At 45.1% G+C, this 10,638-nt stretch overlaps 1 protein-coding gene across 3 annotated transcripts in view; it reads right to left on the bottom strand.

Moving 5' to 3' along the window:
* Positions 1-10,638, bottom strand: part of WSCD2 (WSC domain containing 2) — a 102,285-nt gene that overhangs the window by 17,181 nt on the left and 74,466 nt on the right. For 2 of the 3 annotated variants that reach the window (XM_011377789.2, XM_011377791.2), the window contains 3 exons: positions 9,207-9,328; positions 7,163-7,337; positions 1,925-2,089 (listed from right to left, as the gene is read on the bottom strand). In XM_011377789.2, coding sequence (XP_011376091.1) covers positions 1,925-2,089; positions 7,163-7,337; positions 9,207-9,328 — 462 coding nt within the window. Of the gene's footprint in view, positions 1-6; positions 527-1,924; positions 2,090-7,162; positions 7,338-9,206; positions 9,329-10,638 lie in introns of those variants that run through there. The other variant, XM_023521904.1, reaches the window with a different exon arrangement.

Raw genomic sequence — 10,638 nt, 5'->3', positions numbered from 1 at the left:
CCATGGCTGGTAAGTAACAAAGTTCAGACTGAAAATTCCATCTCGAGATTCAGTGTCCCTTTCTCTGAAGTTAGGAGGTTGAGTTAGATCAGAGACGGCAAAGACCTGGCATGTAGACCACCATTCCCCCTTCTACACCCTCAACAGGCATCACTACTAGATTTAAGGCACTTTGTTCCAAAGGGAGAACAGAACCTCAAAATCCTTCTTAACACATCATTCTAAAGCAGGGATTCATTGGAACTGACACATGAGACCTAACTACTGAACTAAATGACCCTCAAGGACCTTTCTATGTGTGACATTCTAGGGTTCCATGAGTAGGGGTGCTGTCACAGCCAGGAAGGTTAGAACGTGGATCAGCCACAGGATGCTTTCTGAGCCTGCTTCCTCAGCTGCTTCCCCAGGACACGCCAGAGACATTCTGGAATGTACTTGGGCTCCTTCCAGCAGTTCCCACAGAGCCAGCATGGCTTAGTGGTTAAGAGCAGAGGTGCTGGTGACAGCTTAGGCTTGGGTTCAAATCCTGGTATAAGCACATAAAAGTGTCAGCTGGAGCCTCCTGTATAACAGGCATTCAACAAATGATTGCTTAAGCCAAAACTAAAAATTAATAAACATACAAAAGTCAAAGTTCTAAGGCTCGCCAAATCCATCCTTTGACCTGTCCAAGTTCACCATTCTTGTCTTTTCCTGATCAGGGATGTCTCTCTGTCAACACCAAACTTCTCCTGGCCGGTGCCTGGCACCCAGACCATAGTATTCACAGCCTACATTTATTGAACACTTACTATGTGCTAAGCATGTATCAACTCATTAGTCCTCACAACATCCTCAACCAGGTACATACTGTTATCTTTAATTCGTGTATGATGACACAGGGTCAGAGAGGTATAGTAACTTGCTTGAAGTCACACAGCTGAAAAGTGGTCATCATCTGGTTTGCAGACACAAAGACCCACAGTCAAGAATTGCTCCACATGGAGACTCAAACTCCTCCCAGGCAGTGCTCCTTCTTCCCTGATATCCCCTGCCATGCCGGGAAGAGGGCTTCACACTCCATGGACATTTCATCCAAGATTTACAGTTCTGCAGTAAGAAACCCCAGGAGTTTCTTGCCTGTGTGGTGGAGCAATAAGAGCGAGGACTTTGAAACCAGCAAACGCTAGGGTGCAATCCCCAATCAGCCCACTGAAAAAGATCAGTGTGACTCTCTGCGCAAGTGACTTCTCCTCTCTAAGCCTCAGTTTTCATATCTGGGAAATGGTACCATCATCCTGCCTTCTAAGTTTACTGTGCAGAGTTACATAAAAATGGAGAACCTGACACAGCTCTTGGCACCTAGTTGGGGGCCAAAAGAATATCTGTGGCAATCCGAAACGACACGAAGTGCCTGGCACACAGTTGGCACTTCATAAATGCCTATTGGGAAATCAAGCTTAGGAAGTGCAACAAAACATAGCAGTGCTCAGGAAACATCTATGAAATGGAGTGAAAATAAAGCACCTGCACGATTATCACTGATGTAAATGTAGATAAGATATCTGGCAAATAGTAGTAGATACTCAATAATATGTCCTCAAAGTAAACATAGTTATTTGACCTCTGTGTACAACATAAAGTTACTGGTCAGCAAATGTCTGTGGTAAGGTACCTGCACACAGTGGGTGCTCAAGGAACATTTGTGGTGATTTAAGTGAAGGGAAGGTACCAGGTGCACAGTAGGTGTTTGATAAATGTCTATTATTGAACAGATGTAGGTGATGTACCCAGGACATGATGCTGGGATGTAAGAGAAGGTACCAAACACTTAGTAGGTCTTAATAAACATGCCTAGGTAAGCTTGGTGGCACATAGTAGGTGCTCAGGAAGGGTATTCCCATGTCCTCCTAGTGGGTCCAATCTGCTCCCTATGCCTCCTCACCTTTGTTGTAGAGAGAACCGTCAAAGTAGTAGCTGCCAGTGTAGAAGCCAGTAGCCAGCTCGATGAGGTGGCGAGCCCACGTGTTGCCAGCACCTGGGAAGCTGGCCAGAGCGATGAGCTGCTTGGACTTGGCTGGGAGAAATCTTCTGTCCATGCAGCGGTTATCTGCAAAGTTCAGGACACAAACAGGGGGCAGGGACGGGTGGAGCTTGGGTGTGAGCACCACCCCTGCCACTGCCCAGCCACGCGACCCAGTTCACATGATGAAATCCCTTCTGGGCCTCAGTTTCCCCACCTGTAAAACAGAGGAAATGGTTCCTCCCTCATGGAGTTGATGTGAGGGTTAAATGAGATAATGTACAAAAAGGGATGAGCCCATATTAGGGATTTAATAAAAGTCAGCTAAGAGGATGAGTCTTTACGGCCTCAGTTTCCCCTGGCACTCAGTTCCTTTCTCATACTCTCCAGATTAAGCCTCTCAAATGATGTTCATCTACATGAGATCCAGTCCAAGGTTCCTATCTTAGCTTCCCAGCCCTGTGTAGCCTGGCCCTTGCATCCTCCCAGGCTCATTCCACCCACTCGCTCCCTCTCACCCCGCACCTGCCAGCTACCTCATCTGTGCCCTATTCCTTCCCAACTCAGCATCTTCAGACATGCTTTTCCCTTAGTCTTCATTGCCTCCTACCTGCCATTTCCAGGTAGGCTGCTTCTTATCTTTCCACATTCTGCTGAATTGGTACCTTCTTCCTTCCCTGACTACCTGGTCTATCATTAGTGTACTATGTCCATCTCCTTCATGTCGTTTATCACAACTGTAATTCAATAAATTATTTGTTTAGTCAGAAACCCTGCCCGTATTGTTCTTCGATGATTCCCCAGTGTTTTCCATAATATCTGGCATATAGTAGGGATAATAAATGTTACTTGCATGGATGGAGGGACAGATGGATGGATGGGTAGATGAGTGAGCAGATGAATGAGTGGGTGACAAATGGGTGGGTGACAGATGGATGGATGGGTGGATAGATTGATACACTGGTGGTTGAATGACTAGGTGGATAACAGTAATATCTACTTTGTAGGGCTTTTGTAAGGATTAAATGAAATAATGTATGTAATATATTAACACACTAAAGTGCTCAAAAGGGGTAGTTATTGTTTTTTTCTAGCCCTCAACTTCCACATCTGTAAAATGCATTGGGGCAGGCGAGTACCATCCTGATACTCTTGATTCTCTGCCTTTACAGCGACCTGAGGATGCTACTACTCATGAACAGTATGTGCCTCAGCACCTCCCACTAGAACTCCTCCTGGAGCTATGACAGCACAGTGGTGATTTCTTCTGGTCCTTAAAGATATAAGGGAAGCTGAGGGGACGCCCAGTATAGGGGACTTCATAGTGGAAAAGGATGAAGAGAGAATCCTGGAGTTTTGGTCCCAGCCATGCTTCTTCATCTGGGCCAATGACCTCCATCCTTGTTTACCGCAAAGGGAAAGCTGGCAAACCTCTTTCGTCTGCCCTGTCCTTTGAGCTCACTAGACTGTTCCACATTCCACCCTCTCCTCCTTCCCTGCTATTTCCATGGAAGAGAGGATCAACCTCTGCTTTAGTGTCTCCACTCCATCTCCTATTTCCTCTCCAATCTCCTTGCTTCATCTACTCCCCTGTATCTTCTCTCTCTCGGTTGGCTCCTTCACATGAGCATTCAAACATGAACAAATAGCTCTATCTTTTAAAAAATCCCCCTCCAACCACCCACTATCTCTTCTTACCCCATTCCCAGTCATACTTCTGGCAGAGCTGTCCACACCCCCTAATCTATTTTCTCCTACTTGCTTCCAACTCCTGCTACTCTGGGCTCCTCCCTGCTCACTGCATGAAACCAGTCGCCAGTGACCACCCAGTGATCAACCCAGCCTCACCTCACTGGACTACGCAGCAACATCTGATACTACCCATCACTCTGCCTTTCTTATAATTCCTTCCAAGATTGGACCCCAGTATTTTCTATTCTCCATCATCTGTCGTTAATGAAATCTTACTTTGATTACACCGATTTCTTAAAACAGGCTTTCAGAGAAGAAGTGTGAACTCCTAGATTTAAATTCCAATTCTGTCAACTACTTGCTGCGTGACCTTGGAAGATAATAGATCTGAGCCTCAGTTTCCTCACCTGTAAAATGGGACTATTGACAGCAATCACATCCCAGGGTGGTTAGGAGGGTTAATCGCGAGAATGTGTGTTGAATGTTAGCACAGGGCTCACACCCTGTGAGTGCCAATCAACTGTGGCTACCAGCCAGAGACCTAGCTCTCCTCCCACTATGCAATGTTTAATCTGTTTGTTCAGGGAAGAGCAGCCTTTGAAAAAATTAACCAGTCTTTGTCTTTGTTGAAGCTGACTGGTGTCTAGCAATGATGTTCATGGGAACACACTGCAAAAAGGAGCCTAAATGTAAAACTTTCTAGAGTATGGTTACGTTTTCTATTTTGATAGGGGCGTGAATGACCCAGTACCCTTAAAATTTATGTATTCTGCTCTATGTAAATGTTACTTTGAAAAATCGTAAGCAAATACTGAATCGTAATTAATTATATGCACATTGAGGTATAATGATGTTTGCAACTTACTTTGAAATGCATCAAAAATAAGAATGGAGAAATGTATGATAAAGTAAACATAAAAAAAAAGTTGAGAAATGTAAAATCTATGGGATGAGTATATGGGTGTTCACTGTGTAATGCTTTCAAAATTTTCTGGAGGTTTCCTATTTTTTTATAATAAGATGTTGGAAGAGAGAAAGAACCTAGCCCCTCAGCTGCCCCAGAAAACAGAATTTTTCATTCCAATACTGCCTGAGAGGCCAAGACCAACTCTTAGGTAGAGGCTGGATGTTTTCAGCACTAGAAAGAAAGTTTATTTGTCTCTTAAGTTCCACAAATAAAAGTAGATGCTGGAGCCAGTATTGTGTATAGCTTTGGAATCAGACTGACCTGGGTTTCAATCCAGGATTGTCATGGCTTAGCTGTGTGACATTGAACAAGGCACTTCACCTCTCTGAGCCTGCTTCCTCACCTGTAAAATTGGGCTAAAACCTTACAGGATTAAATGGGTAATGCATGTAAGGTATTTGTGGTATATGTTAAAAAACTGGTTTAAGAGTGCAGTCTCAGGACCCCAGACTACCTGGGTTTGAATCCCAGCCATGTCCTACCCAAGCTATGTGACTCTGGCTGAGCTACTCAACCTCTCTGTACCAAGTAGCCTCATTTGTAAAATGGTAATAACAACAACACCTCTGTCATTGGGCTATTGTGAAGATTAGATGAGTTAATCTAGTCTAAAGAGTTTAGACAGTACCTGGCACACAGTTAGTGCTCAATAATTATTTAGTTCCTGGCAAGACCATCAGGGCTTAGCACATAGTAGGTGCTTAATAAATGGCAGCCATAAAGGATCAGGCTCTTGGCAGCCTGATGAACTACATGACTCTCAAAAATCCCCAGTGCGTAGGGACTATAGGCATGACATGGAAAAACTGATGAGCAGTAATGGCCTGGGGGCAGGGTACTGGGAATGAGCAAACTCATCAATCAGGGGCTCTTTGTCAGCTATTAAAAAGGCTCCAGTGTCCATTCTGCCTACATCAAAGCTGTTCATGGTCATGGGATAATTAATCTGTGCATAACTCTTCCCCGAGGCTGGAACAACACAGTTCTGCACAGACTAACACGTCTTGAAAACTAACAAACGCTCATCCTTCCTCACTGGAATGTAAACAGAGTCAAGGGCTGCACTTGCAAACCATGCACCCACACACTGGGCTCTTAGCAGGACTTCAGCTGCCAAGGAAGCAGCAACAGTTGGCCACCTTTCATGCCAAACAGGGGATGGGCTATTGGTGGGGCTGCCACTAGCTCTTACAGCATCTTGTGAAGATCAGAATAAGGCACTCTCCCCTTCCTCTGGGCAGATGTGCTGCTATTCAGGGTGCACAGTATGACAGGCAGAACATGGGCTGGCTTTTAGGCACCAATTTTCCTGAAAATGGTTGTGCCTGTCCAGTGCTCAACCTGACATGACAGCCTGGTTCCAATGGTGTTTTCTTTGCTCTCCAACGTTCAGAGGGTCTGGGGAGTGTTCTTTACACTGCGGACAGAGGTTTCTAGCAGGGGCTTTGGAGTCAGAGACCTGAAAGCAAATCACTCTCGTAGATGTGTAATTGCGGCCAGTTCCCAATCTCACTGAGTCTTGCTTCTCCCCGTCTCTAAAATGGTGATTATATTGCCCTGATCACAGGCTCACTGTAGGCTTTACATTATTAAATGAGGTGAAGCCTGGCATAAGAATAGTGCATAGTCAGTGGTCAGTGTTTTCAGATATTGGGTAATCTTTCAAGGGTTTCCTTTGGGCTGAGTGTCCTAGCAAGGCACCTCTCCAAGTGCCACCCGTCTTTTATGATGCCTCCATCAGGAGAAAAGATTTTCGTCTAGAAATTTTATCGACACTGTGACCTCAGGTAAATCCCTTAACTGTTCGGAGCCTCATATTCTCTACCTGGAAAGTAGGCATAATGACTGCCTCCCTCAAAGGAGAGCTGAAGGGACTCAGTGAGAAAATGTAAACAAAGGACTCCACGTGAGTCTAGCACAAAGAAAGTCCTTGAGAAACCTTAAGTGCTGTCACCCCCACCCCTCCACAATAATTATCACAATCTGGTAGCCCCAAGAGACAGAAGAAGAGATAAACCATGAGTGTGGTAGAAGTGGCAAGGATTACTGAGATGGAGAAGAAGAATCTTAGAATTGACCTCTGGAGGTCAACAGTTTACAGCTGCATTTTACAGATGGAGAAACTGAGGCTCAGAAAGGAAAAGTGACTGGTCCAGGATCATGCAGTAGGTCTGTGTTATAGACCCAAGTCTCCCACTTCCAGCCCAGGTGTTCTCTCACTCAGTCTCAACGCCTCCATTTCAAGAAAAGAGCCACAAGTGGGGTGGGTCTTCAATATGAGGGATAGAGATGAGGGTCTTTAGAACCCATGCCCCTTGTCCGAGGCTCTCCTGTTGCCTGTCCAGGATCTTTAAGCCTGGCCAAGTTCACTAGCCCTGCCCTCTGCCCTCTGCCCTCTGCCCTGCATAGTATGGACTGTGTGAGTGGACTGACTAGGGAACCTCTGGAAAGGAGGCCGTTGGGGAAACATCTGGGGGTCTGCTGGGGGAGGCCTGGCTTACCTTGGACCTGCGTCTGGTACACAATGAAGTAAGTGGGAGTCCCGCAGCTCTCAAACTCTTCTGCGCTGCACTTCTGGGCACAGAGCTGTTCGTCTTCTCTTTCGTGGAGGGGGAATCTCGTGGTGGGAAAGCCACAGTGGCAGGCGGTGCCTGCAAGGGCTGCCAGCGGGTACTCCTAGGGATAGAGTGAGAGAGGAAGAGAGTCGCTAAATCCCTGGACTGCCCAGACTCTCCACCGCTCTCTCCAACTTGAGGGTCCCCCAGCTGTGAACCCTACTGTTATGATCGTGCCTCATTTGTGTACTTCCTGCCCTATTATATTTTTCTAGCTTTACCGAGGTATAATTAACAAATAAAAACTGTATATATTTAAGGCGTACAACTTGATGTCTTGATATCTGTATATATTGTGAATTAAGCACACAATCAAGCTAATTAACATACCCATCTCCTTATATAGTTACCATTTTCTTTTTTTTTTTTGTTTTCCTATATTACTATTTATTGATTTGTTTCCTTTAAGTCAACTCACCTTTTGAGATTTAAATGACAAAAAACACTTTACATCACTCCCACAAGTAGTACTGTGGAAAAGTAGCACTTCCATACATTTTCATACTGTAAATGCAAATGCTATAGAAACAAAACAATGTAATTAAATTTGAACTAAGGCACACTGCCTGCCAAGACTCTGAGGAAGGGTCCACTCCATTTTTCCTGCAAAAGAGAAATCAGTTGAGGGTAGAGGAGTGTTAAAGACAGTTTAGCACTGAAATGAAGCTTTCTCTTGGAGGACTTGAAAGAAAACTGAAAAATAAATGCCTTTCTCATGGTGTGTAATCCACCACAATCAATGCCCCTGGTCTGACAGTGAGAAAAAGCCCACGCTTTGGGAAAAGCTTTTTGAATTTGTTCTTTTAAGCAAAAGAAGATATGGGGACCTACATGCATCCAGTCTTTGTTGGGAGAGTGGCTCCTAATTGCTTTATTTGTTCCATGGAATAGCTAAGTGGGAGCAGGATGGATCTGGGAGTTGGAAGGCAATGGACTGTCCCTTGTCCAATCTGCTTCTGTTCCAGACTCACAGTCCTGAATATCTCCCCCATAGCTCATCTGGGAATAATCTGGTAACAAACAAGGTTGCACCTACATGGCTAAATTTGGAGATCTTTGCCAGAGTAGGTTTGGTTTCCTTCTTAACAGATATTAAATATGAACTGTAGCTCCTAACTGAAGAGGAGAGAGGGAGAGGGAGAGAGAGAGAGAGCGTGCACGTGATGAATGCCGATGTGCAGATGGGTCAGCTTGGGCCACGACTAAAGATGTTTTCTAACTGGTGACATATATTATAGCCTTCTGTGACATTATAAATCACAGACCCTCCACCATTTGGCACAAGCAGCTTTGTACCCCTGCCCACTTAATCTCCTCAATTTCTCTCCTTTGGCCCCTAAGAAGATCAGGGAAAGCTGGAAGAGAGCAGTTTCCTGCCCACTGAATGCTAGTAATATGCCTAGCTCTGTGATGAGTTTTTTTTTGGGGGGGGAGGGGGGTGAAGAGTGATACAAAATGTTTAAGGTACAGCCTGTGTGGCAGTTGTGGAGTTCACTGTCTGGCTAGGGAGGAAGTATACACACTCAGCCATCAAGGATCTCAGGCTGAGAAAGGACCCACAGATCATCCAGTCCAATTACTATCCAACACCCAAAGTTCTGGACAGCACTCCTGCCCTGCCATGGCTTGCACACCTCCAGGGATGGGGAACTCACTTTGTCCCAAGGTGGGATCATCTTTGTCTTCATTTCGCAATTTTCTACTCATGCTTTTAGGCCTAGTTCCAATGTCACTTTCATCACTGGGCATTCCTCACTATTGGAACAAACATGTGTCCTCAGAGAGAGAGAGGGAGAAATCAACCCTGTGTGTTAACTCCTACCCCTTGGATCCACATGAAATGGATCATAGTAAAACCTCCCTCTCCAGCCAAGCATCTTGTTCCTCCAGCTGTTCCACACTGTCCCACTCCAGTGTTCCCTGGGCTCACCTTCTCTGTGCAGAGGTCCACACACTTGTCTACAGACATGTTCAGCATGGCGGCTGTCACGGGCAAGGCCAGGGAGAGGTTGTTGGGCTTGTGGAAGCAGCCTCGGAAGACTGCGCTTCCATCTGGAGAGCCAGAGGGAAAAGGAGTTTAGATCCAGGCTGCAAGGACCACTTTCTGAAGAAGCCCAAAGGCAAGAGTCTTGCCTACAATCACACAGTGAACTAAAGTGGAGACTTAACCAGCTAGATAATGCGATGTTTTCCTCAATCCTGGCATCTTTGTCAGGTCACTGAGATGTTTTTGCTGGGCCACATTATCCCCTTTTCTGTGTCAGCATTACTATGTCTCTGGACCTCTTTCTCAGTGATGGCAATGCCCCATGCAGGAAGATGAGAGATACCAGGAAGGATTTTCACATCTCACCAGGAGAGGGCTAAGTGTCTGATGATCTTGAGGATCAAGGGAAGCAAAGGGCCCAGGGCAGTCCTATCCCCGCTCACAGCACCAGGGTGCCCCTCTCTTCCTATCATCCTGGGCCTTAGGGGAAACCCTGGACCTCAGGAGTTTCTGCCCACACAATGCTGAGCACCTCCAGGCTAAGAGGGACTGATCTGTCAGAGGAATTCCCTTTATGATAACCTAATTTGGAAATTTCCCAATTGTTGACTTCAAGGAGACAAAGATTTCCTTCTAAGAAGTGGGTGGGCCTCATCCAATCAGTTGAAGGCCTTAAGAGCAAAACTGAGGAGGGTGTGCCACATGAAATGGGCACACCCCAGAGAGAAAGGGATTCTGCCTGAGGAATTAAGGAGTTAAGACTGCAGCATTAACTCCTGCATGCGTTGCCAGCCTGTTGCTCTGACCTATAGATTTCATACTTAACAGCTTCTACAATTGTGTGAGCCAATTCCTTAAGTAAATATAAATACCTCTTATTTTCTATCTCTCTATCATCTATCTATCTAATCTCCTCCTGGTTCTGTTTCTTTGGAGAACTCTTGACTGATAGAGTAAGATTATAGGCAATTTCTATTTCCATCTTTCTGTAAAATATTTCTAACGTTTTCTACAGAGAATATGTGTTTTTTAAAGACATATTTAAAGACATAAAAAAAGAGAAAATTTTAGAAAGTGGCCTATCAAATCTATTGAAAGACTGATGAGGCCCATTTAAAACTGGGTTTGGTTGTTCTCAAATTTAAGTTGTATATACCTTTCTAGAAGCACAGCTTTCAACATGGTTGGTGCATCATGAGTCAAAACCAGGAGAACTAAATAGGTGCATTTACTGAGCACCTACTATGTGTGATCCACTCTGCTGAGGACTTTACAAACGTCATCTCATTGATCTTCCTGGAAATTCTGCAAGGTCTGTAGTCAACTCTCATTTTACAGATGAGAGGAAACAGGGCTCAGAGAGGGGAAATTATGT

The sequence above is a fragment of the Pteropus vampyrus genome, unplaced genomic scaffold (genome assembly GCF_000151845.1).
Source record: "Pteropus vampyrus isolate Shadow unplaced genomic scaffold, Pvam_2.0 Scaffold322, whole genome shotgun sequence".
Classification (NCBI taxonomy): Eukaryota; Metazoa; Chordata; class Mammalia; order Chiroptera; family Pteropodidae; genus Pteropus; species Pteropus vampyrus.
Note: the sequence above shows the minus strand (reverse complement) of the source record. Positions and strands in the feature narration are given on the sequence as shown.